Source organism: Carassius auratus, unplaced genomic scaffold (genome assembly GCF_003368295.1).
Source record: "Carassius auratus strain Wakin unplaced genomic scaffold, ASM336829v1 scaf_tig00039398, whole genome shotgun sequence".
NCBI lineage: Eukaryota > Metazoa > Chordata > Actinopteri > Cypriniformes > Cyprinidae > Carassius > Carassius auratus.
The window spans coordinates 173197-192500 of NW_020526511.1; the positions used below are offsets into that span (position 1 = coordinate 173197).

General features: G+C 39.0%; 1 protein-coding gene across 1 annotated transcript in view; it reads right to left on the minus strand.

The window, feature by feature from the left end:
• The window catches only part of LOC113083896 (limbic system-associated membrane protein-like), an 86882-nt gene extending 68227 nt beyond the window's left edge, over positions 1 to 18655 (minus strand). The window contains exon 1 of the mRNA XM_026254720.1: positions 18295 to 18655. Coding sequence (XP_026110505.1) covers positions 18295 to 18449 — 155 coding nt within the window. The 5' untranslated portion in view covers positions 18450 to 18655. The remainder of the gene's footprint in view (positions 1 to 18294) is intronic.
• Positions 18656 to 19304: the final 649 nt, after the last annotated feature.

Genomic DNA, 19304 nt, shown 5'->3' on the forward strand with positions numbered 1-19304 from the left:
TATTCCCTTTAGTGCAAAGATTTTCTTGTCTTGCAAACTCTAATGAAAGAATGAGAGCTTCTGTGGTGGAGCTAAATGTGCTCCGCGGAAATGCCCAGAATATATTAACCTCACATCACACACACACACACGCACGCACTCACACACACACACACGCACTCACACACACACACACACACAGTCACGCACTGACACACACACACACACACATGCACTCACACACACACAGTCACGCACACACACACACATGCACTCACACACACACATTCATGCACACACACACACACACACACAGACACAGACACACACACACACAGTCACGCGCACACACACACATGCACACGCACTCACACACAGACACACGCGCTCACACACAAACACAAACACACACACACACTCACACACAAACACACACGCACACACACACGCACACACACACAGTCACGCACACACACACTCTCACACACGCATACACACGCACACACACACGCACACAGACACACACTCTCACACACACGCACACACAGAGACACACACTCTCACACACTCACACAAAGTCAAAGTAAATCTTTCAGCTCAGTCTCTCTATTTTGGTAGACTGTCATGAGAGTCACAGAACACACTGTATTGTGCTGAAATCTCCCATCAGCCCCTGCAGCGCATGCACCTGAGCTGTTATGCTGAGGCTGAGGTGTGAGTGTGTTGTGACAGACCTGAGAATGAAATATGGATGAGGTGCGTCTATAATAAACATCTACCTGTGAAACTCACCTGTGATCATGTGATCTCCACTCCTGACCAATCAGAGATCAGCATCATCGTTACATCATTCAGTGTTACAGCATGCTATCATCGGCACTTTAAAATATCACAAAAAAGTATAGAATATGAATATAATTAACGAGTTTCACTCAGAAAAGCAAAGCTAGTAAATTTGACAAATAATTACAAAGAGATGCAAGTAACAAAATGTTTTCCAATAATCTTTGTTTTATGTACGACTTCAACACATTTTTTAAACATATATTAAATGCTGTGCTGCTTCGTCTGAACAGAAATGGCAGAAGCTGATGCTTATTAAATGTATTATATTTAAAATATATAATTTATATATTTACATTTTTAACAAATTAAAAAATTATAAAATTTTTAAACTGACTGCAGCAATTCATATTTTAAGTGTGTGTTAGCCTAGCTATCGTATCCTCTGCAGATACAGTCTGGTCTACAGATGATCTCTAACTCCTTCCTTCTTCTTCTGCGCGTCTCTGAGCCGATGCGGGGGGAGAACGAGGGTCTTCGACGGACGTCTTGAGCACTGTTTGAGGATGACAGCAGTGTTTGATTAGAGCTGGAGGACACTGAACCTCCAGGGCCAGAGAAGCCCGTCACTAATCTATCTGAACATCATCTGAAGACCAAACACCTTTCCTGCGCTTCTGAGTCGGACAGAAACTGGGGCAACCCACTTCTTGACCCAAATCCTCAAAGACGCTCTGTTTAATGGAGCACCGACCGAGACTCTATCCAGAAGCTCACGCTGGAGACGCTGAGATCACGGCTAACGAGGAGCTAACGCTCCGCCGGACCAGCGCACATCTGATCATCAACACACAACCAGTAAAGCTTCATCTGAGTGTGTGTGTTTCTGTGTAGTGTAATGGATTTAATGAAACACAACAGAAGGAGTTGTATTCAGAGCACACGCTCGTTCACGGCCAGACGGCTGAACACTTTACCAATAAAGGATGAATGTTAATGAAGAGTTATCATACATTATATTTCCTCTTTTCACCACAGACTTTCACATTCCTCATGATCTCACTGGTCTCTAATAATGCTTTTACTAAACAAGACGTTCATCCAACCGCCCACTAACCTGCTCTACACACACACACACACGCACGCACGCACGCACGCACGCACGCACACACACACACACACACACACACACACACACACACACATATACACACACACACACTCACACACTCACACACACACACACACACTCACACACACACTCACACACACACACACACACACACACACATACACACACACACACACACACTCACACACACACACACACATTGTGAGATACAGTGAGATCTCTTGTACAGGACATAAAACACATTGAAACTATTTCTGAGAGATTGACAGAAGTTGATGTGAGAATGAGCTGTGTGTGAGATCTGAAGCTCTGGATCTGTCTCATACACTCGTCATATTTACTCGTCAGTGTTTGTGTTAATGTTCATCTGATGATCACAGACCAGATGAACCCAGAAGAACTCAAGTCCGTTCTCTGCCTCAGATCACGAACCAGATCCTCAGACTGTGAGCAGACGTTCATTATCTACAGCTTCATTTCACAACCATCTAGACACCATTTAACAAACACACATTAGCCTGTAATAGAAGAAACTTCATCTATTTACATTTCATAAAAGACCGAGTAAAACAGTGTCTACTCTGTGTTTCCTGACTGAACATCAGTGAAGTCAGATCTAAACCTCTCAGTCTCAGTCGTGAGGAGCGCAGATGTGAAGAAGATCTTCCTGAAGAGCATCAGAAGAGGGATGGAATCCTGTGGCAGTTATTATGGATCTATCATGGTCTTGTGTGAGATGTGTAAGTCGAACTGCACAGCAACACAATAAAAGCATTTAATAATAATAATAATAATAATAATAATAATAATAATAAGTGTGCGGCTGATCTTCAGAACGCTGTCTCTCTCTCGTCTCAGTCAGGTTCAGTGTAATGTGTGGCTTCACTACAGTAAAACAGGATTACAGTCTAATTACTCTCCCTCACACCTCCGCATGACTCACGCGCTCCAGGACCTGAAGGAGACACTGGTGCCATAAAGCTGCAGATTTATTTAATACGTGTCAATGTCAAGTTAAGTCTAGTCACCTTTATTTATATAGTGCTTTAAACAACGCAGATAGTGTCAAAGCAACTGAACTACATCCATTAAGAAAATAATAGTTAAAGGCAGTTCATCATTGAATTCAGTGATGTCATCTCTGTTCAGTTTAAATAGTGTCTGTGCATTTATTAGCAATCAAGTCAATGATATCGCTGTAGATGAAGTGACCCCAACTAAGCAAGCCAGAGGAACGAAACTCCATCGGTGACAGAAAGACGTATGAAGCTAGCGCTCGCTCGAGGATCTGTACGTCTGTAGCGTTTAATGAGAGTTTGTTCTGAAAACTCACACACTCACTTTAACACAGCTCAACTCACAAACCTCCACTGGGCTTCTGTCACAGAAACCTGAGCACATCATGAGCATTTTATCTCCTGAGGACACATAAACATCCTCAGGACGGCTGTCAGGATACTCCACTATAGTAGTTAAAGCTAAACGAGTACATGAACACACACACACACACACACACACTTTATATGCAGCGCTGGACAATAAGGACTGACCGACCTGAAAGATGTTCGGGACAGTAGACTGATTTGTCATTTGCCTGATTGGGACACTGAAGCTTTGTAACGAAATTTGATAATTTGCATGTGTTTTTAAGTCTTGTAAATTTAAATATTCAAGCAATTAAAAAGCTTTTGGGTTTGAAAGATAACGCCTACAACGCTATAATAAAATGATTGCTGTTATCTGTGAAAGAAGTGCTTTATAGTGTTTTTTATTCAGACACACAAAGTTCCTAAACAATGCCTGCAAGCACTGAGCTGAGGAGGCCACTTTAGTTATTATTCGGATAAATACTATTTAGTTGTTTCAGTTTGTTATTTGTCATTTTTAGAATTACATATATTTTTTGTATGTGTGTTTTGTTGTTTGTGTGTTTGTCTTATGACAGGTGGTCTAATAAATTAAGCACTGTATGTTTTCATAGCATCTGTTGGCACAGTTGGACATTGAGCAGAATCTGGAATCTGTGTTTTTGTCAGTAAAATGAAAAATAAAAAAACAGGGGTTTTAATCTGATTAATCGATACAATGAAAAAATAACCAACCAACTAATCGATTATTAAAATAATCATTAATTACAGCCCTATACAAATGTCATTTTCTGTGTGATTTTTCCATTTCTGTACCTGAACACCTACAAACATAAAAACCTCATCATTCAGTTCTGTCTTTGAGCTACAGGTCTATGTTTAATTGTGCTATTATTTGTATTTTGTTCACAGGCTGTCGCTTCTCTTTAATAATGTTAATAAACTTTATATTTATGTTTATTTTTGAAGAGAGATTTTTGCTGTGGTATTGAAATTGAAATAGAGAATATTAAATTTAATTGGCATCTAAACTATAGGTGTGATATAAGCTTATTAGAACACAAGATAACAGATCAGAAACAATAACAACAGAAAGTATTTAATTTTGTGGCAGGGCAAGTTAAACTTTGACCCACAGCAGATCGCTGAAATGGTTTTCCTTGTGAAACCTGATTCGTTGTATAACATCTATATCTATATATTACACAACAAATCCAGCAAGAGCTACAACAGAACTATAAAAAGGAAGTGCAAGTATTACAGACGTCATGAGAACACAACATACGTGTGTGTGTGTGTGAACAGACATAGACTCCTTTTATATTTCATCTATGAAACCAAATGAAAGTCTGTCATTTAGCTCAGCTTTGTTCAGCTTGTTTCCAAATTACAGCTTATAAACACACACACACACACACACACTTGGGATGCACAATTAAACAGATTACTAATTGCGATTACAATTATGGATGCCACAATAATGTAATCATTCAAAGCAGCAATTAATCGATGTTATACACAAATGTTATTTTGTTCCTGTGAGTTGTTCCTGTCTGTGTGGCCTGTGATTTGAGGCGAGATCAGTGAATCAGACTCAATCAATCAGCTCCTATTAGAGGCTGGTCTATTACTCTGAGTGCTTAACCACACACTCATGAATCTCCCATGAACTGTTCTTCCAGCAGACGATCTCAGAGCCGGCTCCAGCAGGTAAACCAGACACGCCGGAGCCATCTTCCCTTACATCTATTACTGAATCCCCAGAGAAATCAGATGTAATCAGGGCTGATTCTCCTTCATCTCCAGTGATAGTGTACAGGACAGGGACGGACTCATTCAAGGAAAGGTTTTTGGCAGATGCCACCAGATTATTATTCATCACAGAACGCTGCCAAAACAGTTTACAAGAGACTTCAGACAGAGAAAACAAGCAGAGCTGGACGACTCGATCTCCCCATCCACATTCAGAAAGAGCACAGAAAACACCCGGACAACTACTGTAACTACTGAAGCTTACTGTAACGACTCTAACTACTGCAATGACTGTAAATACTGTAACTACTGCAATGACTGTAAATACTGTAACTACTGAAGCTTACTGTAACGACTCTAACTACTGCAATGACTGTAAATACTGTAACTACTGCAATGACTGTAAATACTGTAACTACTGCAATGACTTTACTGTAACTACTGCAATGCCTGTAAATACTGTAACTACTGAAGCTTACTGTAACGACTCTAACTACTGCAATGACTGTAAATACTGTAACTACTGAAGCTTACTGTAACGACTCTAACTACTGCAATGACTGTAAATACTGTAACTACTGCAATGACTGTAAATACTGTCACTACTGAAGCTTACTGTAACGACTCTAACTACTGCAATGACTGTAAATACTGTAACTACTGCAATGACTGTAAATACTGTAACTACTGCAATGACTGTAAATACTGTAACTACTGCAATGACTGTAACTACTGAAGCTTACAGTAACGACTCTAACTACTGCAATGACTGTAACTACTGTAACTACTGCAATGACTGTAAATACTGTAACTACTGTAACTACTGCAATGACTGTAAATACTGTAACTACTGTAACTACTGCAATGACTGTAAATACTGTAATGACTGTAACTACTGAAGCTTACTGTAATGACTAACTACTGTAATGACTTTAACTACTGCAATGATTGTATTTACTGTAACTACTGCAATGACTAAATACTGTAACTACTTTAATGACTGTAAATATTGTAAGTACTGTAATGACTAACTACTGCAATGAATGTAACTAATGCAACTACTGTAATGTCTGTAACTACTGTAATGACTAACGACTAACTACTGAAATTACTGTAATGATTGTAACTATTGTAATGACTGTAACTACTGTAATGCCTGTAACTACTGAAGCTACTGTAATGACTAACTATTGTAATGACTGTACATATTGTAACTACTGTACTGACTAACTACTGCAATGAATGTAACTACTGGAACTATTGTAATGGCTGTAACTACTGTATTGACTTACGACTCTACTGCAATTACTGTAATGATTGTAACAATTGTAATGACTGTAACTACAGCAACTACTGTAATGACTGTAACTACTGTAATGCCCGTAACTACTGAAGCTACTGTAATGACTGTAACTACTGTAATGCCCGTAACTACTGAAGCTACTGTAATGACTGTAACTATTGTAATGACTGTAAATATTGTAACTACTGCAATGAATGTAACTACTGCAACTATTGTAATGGCTGTAACTACTGTATTGACTTACGACTGTAACTACTGCAATTACTGTAATGATTGTTACTATTGTAATGGCTGTAACTACTGCAACTACTGTAATTACTAACTACTGTAACTACTGCAACTACTGTAATGACTGCAACTACTGCATTGATTTTAACTACTGCAACTATTATAATAACTGTAACTACAGCAACTACTGCAATGACTGTAACTACTGTAATGACTAACTACTGTAACTACAACGACTACTGTAATCACTAACTACTGCAACTACTGTAATGACTGTAACTACTGTAATGACTAACTACTGTAACTACAGCAACTACTGTAATGACTGTAACTACAGCAACTACTATAATGACTGTAACTACTGTAATGACTAACTACTGTAACTACAGCAACTACTGTAATGACTGTAACTACTGTAATGATTAACTACTGTAACTACAGCAACTACTGTAATGACTGTAACTACTGTAATGACTAACTACTGTAACTACAGCGACTACTGTAATCACTAACTACTGCAACTACTGTAATGACTGTAACTACTGTAATGACTAACTACTGTAACTACAGCAACTACTGTAATTACTGTAACTACTGTAATGACTAACTACTGTAACTACAGCAACTACTGTAATGACTGTAACTACTGTAACTACAGCAACTACTGTAATTACTGTAACTACTGTAATGATTAACTACTGTAACTACAGCAACTACTGTAATGACTGTAACTACTGTAATGACTAACTACTGTAACTACAGCGACTGCTGTAATCACTAACTACTGCAACTACTGTAATGACTGTAACTATTTAAATAACTATTGTAATGACTGTAACTAATGGGCCCTTCACACTGTAATGACACATTTTAGTGCACAAACACAATATTTATAATATTTATAACATAACATTTGCATTATATTACCTTAACATTAAATTCCAAAAACTAGTTGCCGTTGCTGTTTCTAAGCGTCTGTGGGCGTGATGGTATATTTGACATCTTTCTCTCTTGTGACAGTCTCTCTATTTTTCCCTCTTTCTGAAAGTCATGAAAGCACTATCATGAAGTTTTTCTTTTGCTATTTGAGGGAATGGAACACAAAAATCTATATTTGAGTTGTCAGCCATTCAATGCTATAGACAACTTCTGCTTCTGAAAATCCTGGAAATGTGAAAGCTGTTCGCAGATATGCATGTGCTTCTATTATCTTATAGTAGAGGAACAGATATATACATCCATATCAGCACTGGACATCAAAACAATCCACTAGTTCAGAGTCTGAACTCGTCTGAAATCAGGTAAAACTGACAGCTCACGGGTGTTTGTTCATCATGACATCATGAGTGTGTGTGCGTGTGTGAGAGTGTGTGTGTGTGTGTATGTTTGTATATGAGTGTGTGTGTGTGTGTTTGTATATGAGTGTGTGTGTGTTTGTATATGTGTGTGTGTGTGTGTGTTTGTATATGAGTGTGTGTGTGTGTTTGTATATGAGTGTGTGTGTGTTTGTATATGTGTATGTGTGTGTGTGTTTGTATATGAGTGTGTGTGTGTGTGTGTAGTATAACGGTGCACAGCTCACCAGCATTGATTTTAACCCACATCTCTTCCCTGATGAGCAGTCAGTGCTGCCTTTCTTCTGGAGAAACAAAGAGCAAAAACACCCAGCAGAGTTTGCAGCTTCCTCTGACTCTGTAGAGCTCAAACTCTTCTGCATCAGGACCCATCTAGACTGACGACTACTGCTTAAAATAGTTTGTGAATCGATGCGCAGTATAAGCCAGTGTTTCTGAAGGTCACATGACCTCTTTATGGCTTAATGCACCAATACGATCTGTTGAACACATCCCATTTTTTGTGCTGTCTGTTTACATTCGAGACACAACTCTGAGATATGTTTACAATGAGCTAGTGTTAATTTCGTTAATGAAAAGTATGACGAAAATTGTTTGTTGACAAGCTATTTTCCCATTACTCGAGAAGACAATAAGGTCAATAAACTATGAGCCGATAAATGTTCATTTTTCTGTTATCATTATCTATCCGATAAGAGAATTTGTCCGATAAATAATGCATTATTTCCTGCAGAGACACTTCAGATGCTCTCTGTTCATCATGATGGTTTATTATTGCTTGAAATATCATTGGAAACACTTTGAAAATGAAAATACAGTGAACTGCAACATGTGCTGGGCAAGTCTGTAATATTATAATGAGATTATAGGGTACTTTAAAATAATGTAAGGGAATCTTTGTTCTAGTGTGTTGTTAAGAGAAGAGCGCATCCACACGACTATGCAGTTATGAGTTCATGAGTGCAGTTGCCAGATATCCAAAGTTAAAATCCCCAAATCAGAGCTTCGCTGTTAAACTGATGCATCACTGCCCGGTGTTTCACTTATTTTAATCAATCTGGCACCCATGATCTGTTTAGCATCTGATCGTTCAGCCGGTCTGTGTTGTGTCATGAGATCCCAAATGCACTGTTTGTGATTGTAAACTCTGAATTAATGCACTTACTCAACTGCTGTTGTTTTAATAGAGCAATAGACTATTTCTATTACAATTATGGAATTAGTGGAATTACTAGGATGTTATAATATCTGTTGTTTGTTTTAGCTGTTTTCATAATGTCATAATGCATAAGTCTTTAGTGTTCATCATTTATATAATAAAAAGCCTATAATAAATCAGTACATTAGATGAGGTAAAATACACCATGTGTCCATATTCTATTGATTTGTGTTTACTGGAGAAAGTGCAGTACCTGAAACACAAAAGTATTCTCAAATGACAACATCATTACGATAATAAATTAGAGCAAAAATTATTTTGATCAGTTTAACCACTGAACAGCATGCCGAAACTTTTACTAAAACCGTATTAAAATGCTCACAATAAACAAAAACAGGACAAGGTTGTCTAAATATGATAAGTAAAATTAGGGGTGCACAAATTCTAAAGTGACAGCATCCGAAGACCGTCTTATAGCACAGCAAAAGAGGAATTTCACAAAATCAGATCAAAAATACTGAAGAAAACAACAGGTTTAGTGCTAACTACTTTCGCTGAAAAAAAAAGCGACCAAATCATGTGCTCGTGCGACCGACTGAGGGAAAAATGCGTCTGAACGCAAATATTTATTTATATAACCCTAGCCACAGATTATCCAACTGATGGTGTGGGAGGAGCACAAGACAGACACAGTGGGCGTGGCGTCAGGCCTCGGAGAGGCTTTTATTAACAGAAAATCAAATAAAACGGGATAAAAGGTGGCCAAAGGGGAAGAGTGTCCAAAACAACAGGGAATCTGGTGTCCTCGTCGTGCTGCGGGGTTCGTGTGGGAGGGGCAGTGTTCATGGAGGAAGGGTCCAGGTAAGGGGCGGAGTCCGGCGGGCGCTCCCCTCTTCTGTCCGGGGCGTGAGGGGCGGCGGCTTCCTCTAGCGGCCGGCTGCATCACTCTCATTGGCTGCGGCGCTGGCAGGGGATGGACGGCCCGGCATCCTGACCCGTCGGCTGTGTTAACGGGTGCGGTTCTCCTCCGGATCTCGGGTCCGGCAGCTCATGTCCCTAGTGGCGCCCTGTCAGGAGCCTGGTGAAGAGCGGAGATTTAGGACGGGGTGCCGGTGACAATCAGGGAGGAGGCAGCTGACTCGTCACAATGGATAATTGTAAAAAAAGATGTAAGGAAAGATGGATAATTGTGACCCTTACAATGCAGTGTTTCCCAAAGCCTTACACTCTATTTGTATAAATATAAATAGATATGAATATGCAGATTATGCTTCTGCCAGCAGGAGGCGCTATTAGAGCAGGAGAGATACACAAAGCAGCACTAAACTCACAAACACTGCTTTATCAGGCATTACATACAAGAATAAATGAAAATAACATCAAACGTTTTCTGGATACAGTCGGTTTCCTTCTGAAATACAGTGATATAAAAACATTTGTGGCTGTTTTTGATTTTAAAACGTGCAGTGTTCATGTTAAGTCAAGGCCTTTTGGAAAATATATTTGGTGTATAAATGTCTTAACTTAAACACAAGACCTTGATTAGCTGAAACGCTGATGTGATTTGGAGTGTGATTAATGACCCAGCAGTCATTTGTGACTTCTAACATTGCCTTCTTGACTCGTTATCGATCAGACTTCCAGAGCGAAGCAGTTTTAACACAGTATTGAATTCACCTCACTCAGAAAGTCCATTTACTGCAGAAACAATCCTCTGATAGTCACCAACATAACAGAGCAGATCTGGGACGAACGCCTCCGATTTCACTCGCAGGAACAGAAGATGATACAGGAATGGACAGGGTGTGATAGGGAGAGATGTGTGTAGTCAAACAGGAAGTGGACTGGGATTAGGTGGAAGAGCTTTTAGCACCGCAGCTGTGACACAAGCCTGACCCGAGCACAGTCTAATGGGACACCAATACCAGCTCCCCTCGGGACACTCATCTGATGGTTCTTCACTCCATTAATCAGGTCAAATCCAAATCTTATTAATATTTATAATCAATCATTTAAAGTTACGTACATCCTGCCCAGTGTTGTGCTGGTACTGAAGACTAAAGAGTGAAGGATTCACACATCTGAAGATGACTACATTACATTCACTGTCACTGCTCCCAAATAAACACAATTACTATGTGTAGAACTTTAAACATTTCTTTAGTTAGAAATATTTTAGTCAAATGTATATGTATCAGCACTATTGCGCTCTATTCTATATCTTCAGGACTAGCCTGTATTCAAAATGAAAATAATCATGTGACTTTCTACCATTTACAGATAAAAACACAAATGTTGATGTTATGGGCTGAAGAAACCACATCTCAAACGCTGTAAACAGCACACGTTCCTCTCAGGACAAGCCACATTAAACTATACACAGTTACGCTTTATTTTAAGGTGTCCTTGTTGCAGTGTAATACATTTAGAAATCGAGTAATATTAATTAACCACTTGTACTTACTATATGGTTAGTTTTAGGATTAGGGTTTGGCTTTGGGTTACTTGCATGTAATTATGTATAAAGTATTGTTACTGTCAATGAGTTTATCAATGAGTTTGAGCAACTAGAATGAGAAACTGTGATCTACTGCAGTCTGTATGAAACATGGAATATATTAGAGCCATAGAAAGACAAAAGTTTTGCTGAAAAATACAAATGACACAATCTTCGAACCAAGGATGAAGTCATTATGTACATTACCATTAATTTGGGACAAATATGATGTAATTTAATGGGAAACAGTGTGAGTGGAGCTCTCTTTAAGACTGGATGGACCGGTCAAACATGACTTTTAGAAGAGGACCTGGGGTTTGTTTCCCCCCCGACGAGGGCTCCTAGGGACAAGGCTCAAGACTCAGGGTTCACTGCACCGTAGAATAAAGTGCAAATCATTAGGATATTAAGTAAAGATCATGTTCCATGAAGATATTGTGTAAATCTTTTATCGTAAATATCAAAACCTAATGTTTGATTAGTAATATGCATTGCTAAGAACTTCATCTGAACAACTTTAAAGATGATTTTCTCAATATTTAGATGTTTTTGTCTCCCTCAGATTCCAGATTTATAATAGTTGTATCTCAGACAAATATTGTCCTCCGAACAGACCACACATCAATGAGAGATCATTTATTCAGATGATGTATAAATCTTAATTTTGAAAAATGTACACTTAAGACTGGTTTTGTTGTCCAGGGTCACAGATTTGTTGATGATGATTTTCTTTATTGTTTATAATTGATTTTATTCATTAGTTGCTATAGCCTTTAACTGCGAGGGTAATGAACTGCACGCTAATCTCTGAGAAACGCTGTGTTGATGCTAGCGTGAGTGCTAATGGCTAAACTGAGACAAGGTGAGGTGAAAACACTCGAGTCAGGGCAAAACCCAGCTCTCCACAGTCTCTTTCTAAAATAGCGCAGACGTGTGCTGTTACTGTTACTCAAGTGATAATTGACTTTGAGTATTGCTTTCACTGAAGAGGATGTTAGAATAAACCAACAATGACTCTTCTCGTTCAGAGACGCAGCCTGCAGCCAGCACCGCTGCCAGAAGTGTTAAAAACCAATTAAAATTACAGCATTGTGGGAAAACGGCCCTGAACACTGGAGGGGAACTTCACACCTCAGATATAAAGAGCAGCAAATCACAGGCCCACAATTACGGGCCGCAAATTAAACACCAATGCCCCAGATAGCTGCTATCATTTAATAAGCAGTAAACATGATATCTGTCAAATACACTTGCAGAATGGCATAAACAAAAAGCACTGTATGTCCTATTGTTGGTGGAACGTGATAAACAGCTTTGCTAATTAATCCTGGTGGCCCTGAAGGACCGAGCTCTTCACAGGAAGTGCTGAAGACAATCACATCCTGTTTGGGATCACTCCTTCGTTTGAGAAGACCAGCAACGCTAAGCTAATTGCTCGGATGGTGCGCTAGTGGCGTTACGAATAACGATAAACCCCAGAAGTCCACAGGAGAGATAACGTGCTTCACATGCTTGCTTTCTCTGAGCTTATCATGCAAAACAAACCATTCTGACGCAAAGATACTCAAACTAGGGCTGCACTATGACAAAAATGTATTTTTCCCTTTATTATTCCCTTGAAATTATAATTGCGATTATTAATTTAAATGATCACAGAATGATGTTTATACCATGATTTGATGCTACTGCATGCCATATCTTTATATGAAAATAAAGTTGAAAACACTCTAGCTGAAAAACTTTTAGTGCTTTTCTATTGTATTAAGCCTCAAGTGTCAAACTAAAATAATGAAAAAACCCTAAAGATAACATGTAAAAAGAAAAAAAAACATATATTAAGCGTGCAGAATAACATAAGTTGACTTTGACCGATTAATTGCCCATTTAAACGATTGCGTAATTGTGACATCCATAATTGTAATCGTGATTAGAAATGTGATTATTTGTGCAGCACTAAACGTTGTGTGTCCAATGCACGAGCGACCGCGAGATAAACACACGCTCCAGACAGGAACTGCAATCTCTAGCAGAAACAAGAGATAAAAACAGTTCCTCAGGCTTTTCCCGTCCGCATCGGTAAACAATCCTCTTTCATCGTGCAGAAAAATATTTCACAGAAGAAATTAGAGGTGAATAAATGATGATGAAATGAAAGTTTAATGAAGTGTCTTATAGATCTGATGTAGCCTTGATTGTGAATCTCTGCTTTATACGACCAGTTATTTCTGCGTGCTAGGCTAGGACATGAATACTTCAGAGTTACTGAGTTATTCCCTGTTTTTCATTATTCCAGCGCTTCTCTGCATCTTTTATTAAACAGATGACTGAATTAATTTATCACATTTCTCTGTCTAGTTTTGCTTGAGTGCTCATGGGTTAAACAGTGACAAAAGCCGTAAGACCACAGGGAGCTTCATCTTAACGAGTCGCTCTAATTGAAGCCGTCGTCACTGTGAAAACGTCATCTTCTGCTCCATTAATGCACAGCAGATTATTCTGTTTCTGACGCTGTGATACTAGCAGCTGGACACACACCGAACGCAAATAATAAAGTCACACTAATCCTACTCTAGTGAAACACAAATAGCATTCAATTCATCATTTCATAATATGTATGATTTAAATCTATTAATATATTTACTGACATATCACTTGATACTTACTGAAATAAAAATGATAATTATAATTTATTTGGAGAACTATTAGTGTGCACAAAGCACATTTCTAACATTAAACCTAAATGTGTTTTAATGTCGCTAATGATGAGGACTGTATGATCTTTGAATAATATTTATTCTTTAAATGTAAGACACTTCAGCACTTCAGTTCATCTATAGTTGGACTTCTGCACACAATCATGGGCGTGGTAGTGGGGGGGAAAGTGGACCTGACTACCCCGGGCCCCGTCTAGGGAGAGTCCAGGGAGAGGGCCCTTTGAAATCCCATCAAATCTTCTTTTTTATCAAATTTTTTTTTTTTTTTTTTTTTTTTTAGCCTAATTCAAATTAATTGGTCCCTCCAATTGATGTCATTATTCATTTCAAAATATATTGATAACACCAACTGAGAGAATGAACTCAGTGCCAGACACTCTACCAATATCACTGTGTTCTCAAGTGCACACAGGTAATGTTGATTTGAGCAGTAAAGCAAATTATCATTTTTGTTTGGTGAAAAGCCCCAGCATTGCAGCACAGTGCTGTGCTTAAAAGCTATAGTCAATGCTCAATAAATTCATGATGTTATCAAAGCCAATGAATAGGGTTGCAAAATTCTGGGAATTTTCAAAGTTGGAAAACTAAAAAGACAAACAAAAAGACACGTCAGTGGGCATTTACTGGGATGTAGATTACATCTCATTTGACTTTTATTTTATTTTTTTAGTTGACATTTTTTTTCATTATGGCACACTTCGCTTATTTGATTGGTTTCTGAGGGTACAGTTGTCTCGTGTTCTCCTGTTCAAAAATACATGTTTTTAATTTAAAACTTGCATCAGTATCATGGATCAAAACTTTAGTACACAAACCCGATGTAGCCTAAGGTTTAAAGGTATTTGAGCACAAGTAGGCCAAATAGATTTAAACACTATTTATACTTGTTTATATTCAAATAACTCATTCAAAATTGAATTTTCATTTTGCTAACCCACATTGTACAATGGCATGTGTAGGGGGTCCACTGACACTGAGAGCATACAGGGCCCAGAATTTGGTGCTACGCCCCTGCACACAATTAAACTGCATCTAACACAAAATTAGTTATAACTTACCATACTTGAAGTATACCAGTTTAGTAAACCAAAAGTATAATTGAAAGGCGCAATATGTAATTTTTCTGCTTTAAAAATAGCAGAAATCACTATATCTATGATATATATATTTTTTAGTTGTGTACTTACATCATCCCGACAGTTTCCACGAACTTTCAAATCCGGAGAAAATTATAGTTTAATTAGAAGACACGGCACGTTTCTTTATTTCCGTTTTGTCGCCCGGCTATGACGTCATATAAACTTTGACCCCTCTAGTTTTTCTAACTTCCTGCGGAATCGCCAATACAAAGGGGAACAGAAACAAAGACGAGACGAAGAAGAAAAAGTAGTAGCCTTGATCGAGACTATTATATTTTATATTTATATAGTTTATATTCGTATTTAAACCTCAGTCAATAACTTAGTTATGGATCATGATTGTGCTTTGCCTGCACGTTCTGTGAAGCACAAACGCACGCGTGAAATAAATGACCCGAGATGGTTTTGGGACAAGAGAAGCATAAGACACGGGTAAATATTGGAGTTGCATTTCCAAGATAGAGAGAGCTTCGTGACAAGCTGAAACTACAGAGAGATGCCGAACTCGCTTGCATTCTGATAAACAGGTATGCACCCATTCAGCTAACTTTATATATCCGTATATTTTGTGAAACGATGATGTCTTGTGTAAAACGCAGACGCACTAGCTCTCATTTAAATCTACATTTGTTCTATATCTAGCTGAATAAAGTAGCTTCAAATGCAGTTCTCTAACTTGTTCGATATCATAGTATAACGTAATTATTATTATTAACGAAAGGCAACCGTGTTTTTTAACATATATTACTACTAGCTAGATGGAATATTGATTTGATAGGGGTCTGATAATTCATATAGACGGTTTCATCGGGCGCACGCGCCTGGATCTAAGTTAACCTCCGGTCTGTGTTGTGTATATCGGTCTGGCTGCGGTGCCTTCTACAAACGCAGTTAAAGTTAAGGTGATGAGTAGACTGAAGTTGGGCTCAGGTGGTTGTGCTGCGGGGTGTGTTTCCCATACATTTATTTATTTTTGGAGACTCTACAATTTTTAAACTGATTTTTTTTCAAAAAGGCTTCATTGAGTAACGTTACTTATTGCACGTTTAATAATAATAATTCCTTACATTTATATGTTTAAATATCAAAACGAGGCACAGGTGTTTTTAAATCGCTGTATTTCTGAAAGAAGACGTGCATGTTATATGCCTGATAGCAGCGTGAGAGCGTACCAGCTTTTGTTTACAGCTGTTACTGGGGAAACCTCTATTTCTCGCGCTTTATGTCTCTGCTTTAAAACATCTCCTGTTGGCAAATAATGAATTGCATTTTCATTAAGTCCACCTGATCCACGCAGCAAACATTTTGTTTGTTATCAAAAAATATCTACTCTAGACGAACTTGGCTGTTGTTATTGATTCTATTTGAAAGTCTACCGGTCCGGAAGTTAAGTTAGGTCCACAAAAGCGCTCACGCGCAGTAACGTTTGTTTATGTTGTTGCCGTTGAAACCATCTATATCTGTCCGTTCGAAAAGACGTGATTGTCAAAATACTAAGTTAGAATGAGTGAGGAATGATAAGGAGCGACAGAGCGCATGTTCCAATGAACAACAACTCCCATGAGCCTTACACTCTTTCCCCACGTCATCAAATTACGTCTTATGTTATTATTTTGATTGAGTGACCCCTGGTGGCCAAAAATTCCATACTGCGCGTTGAAGGGTATTTTTTTAATCAAATACATAAATATGTAAATGAGTATTTGAGTATTTTTCACTAGGGTAGAAGTGAACTGCAGTTTTGATAAATTAAATACACTTAATCTTATACACTGATTAAGTTGGAACAACACTGATTTTTTGTTGTTGATGTGAAAACTGCAATAAAACTAATTTTGTGCAGATGCCGTTTGGCAGAAGATTCAACACGAGCAGATGTTAGACGAGCCTTGATCCTAAAAACCATGAACAAATCTACACGAGGTGAAAGAAAATACAACCCCAACGGCCTTAAATCGGTTCAGGGCTCTAGTGCTGCTGAAGTCAGTGTGAACGAGTCTCCTGAAGCACACCAACACACTGGAAGAGCCTCTACACACACACACACAACCAGAGAATCACACACAACCACAGAATCACACACAACCACAGAATCACACACAACCAGAGAATCACACACAACCAGAGAATCACACACAACCACAGAATCAGAGCGTCTCAAGACAGAACACAAACACTGTCTGCATTCAAACTGAAACCACTTCAAGGCTTTCAGACCAGCATGTGCAGGTTTAGCTGGTAATATTAAACACGAACAGACAGCTGCACTTCACAGCATCAGAGCTGAATCTCATCAGTGTGAGTGTGTGTGTGTGAGAGAGTGTGTGTGTGTGTGTGTGTGAGTGAGTGTGTGTGTGTGTGTGTGTGTGTGTGTGTGTGAGTGTGTGTGTGTGTGTGTGTGTGTGTGTGTGTGTGTGTGTGTGTGTGTGTGTGTGTGTGTGTTGGGGTGTGCTTCTGATGAATCTGAACAGGTTTCTGCTGTGATGATGTGTTGGGTGTGAACATCTAATGCTAATCATCTGATCAAAGGACAAACCAAAGGTGAAGATGAGGTCCGTGTGAAACTCAGAGCATCAAACACACAGCATCAGTCCAGAAACCTCGCTCGAGTGAGTTTAACATCTGCTCCTGAGAGCTTCTGCTCAACTTCTGCTGGATCAACAGCACAGAGATGAACAAACAAACCCTGCTTCAGAAATAAAACACGACAGAGACTCGAACTCTTCCGATCAGAAGATTCCTCGCTAGGAAAACAGTTTTATATCAGACTGTGATTAATCTGCTGATCGGAAGAGCCCGGTGTTCCTGATGAACGGGTACCGGACGATGAGGAGGAGGCTGGGGGTGATAAAGGAGTTAGCGGAGGAAGGAAAGTTGTCGTCTTACCGGATCACGGCGGTGTCTCCCTGTCTGATGGTGATGTTGTCGGTGGATCTCTGGCTGTCTACGCTGATCACCGGGAATCCTGTGGGAATAAAACATAGCAGTCGGAAAACACACGCCTGCAGCTGCCGGAACGAGGTGCGTCCGCACACAAACATCTCCAGAGAAAATCCACAGAGAAACAGTGAAGAGATGAAGAGCGCGAGAGATCCGCGGGAAACAGCGGAGAGATGAAGCGGAGGCGCGCTGCCGTGCACTGACTGCACACACACACACACACACACACACACACACACACACACACACACACACTCGCTACACTAGCGCTCTGCTGCCCCCTTCACGAGAGTCCCGTTATCGGTTGTCACGACAACAGCCCGCTCTGTGCTCGCGCTTGCCGCCTTTCTGTGGGTCTCACAAAAGAGCGCGAAGCGCGCGGCTTAAGCGTCGCGTCACAGGCTTCTGCTGTTTCATAACGATTAGGCTACAGAGTACAAAACACGAAACTAAGGTTAACCAAACAGGACTCCCTTTATTATTCTTTTTTAAAGGTTTTCTTACATTAACTTATGTAAAGGGGAATAGTCCTCAGCTAGTAAACATTAAAATACCGCTCGAGTCCACAAACATCTGTGAATCATTTTAACAGGCACCACAGTTTAAAATACTCCATATACTCACACTAATTCAAGAAATTGCTAATAATATCGTACTTTTCTCTGCATATTGATGGAGTATATTGCTTTTAATCATTTAACTACCAAGTTTAAAAGGTAGCCTACACTTCCATAATGTACTTAAACTGCTCTAATATTGCTCACTAATTGTGTTCTTAATATACTGAAAACATTCTTTTGTAGGTTACTTTTTAAAGGGGTCCTATTATGGTTCTCCACTCTTTCAACTTTGGTTATTCTGTAATGTTGATGTTTGAGCATAAAAAAGATCTGCAAAGTTACAAAGTTCTAGTCCACTTCAAATGGAGATATTTTATTTAACAGAAATCACTTTTT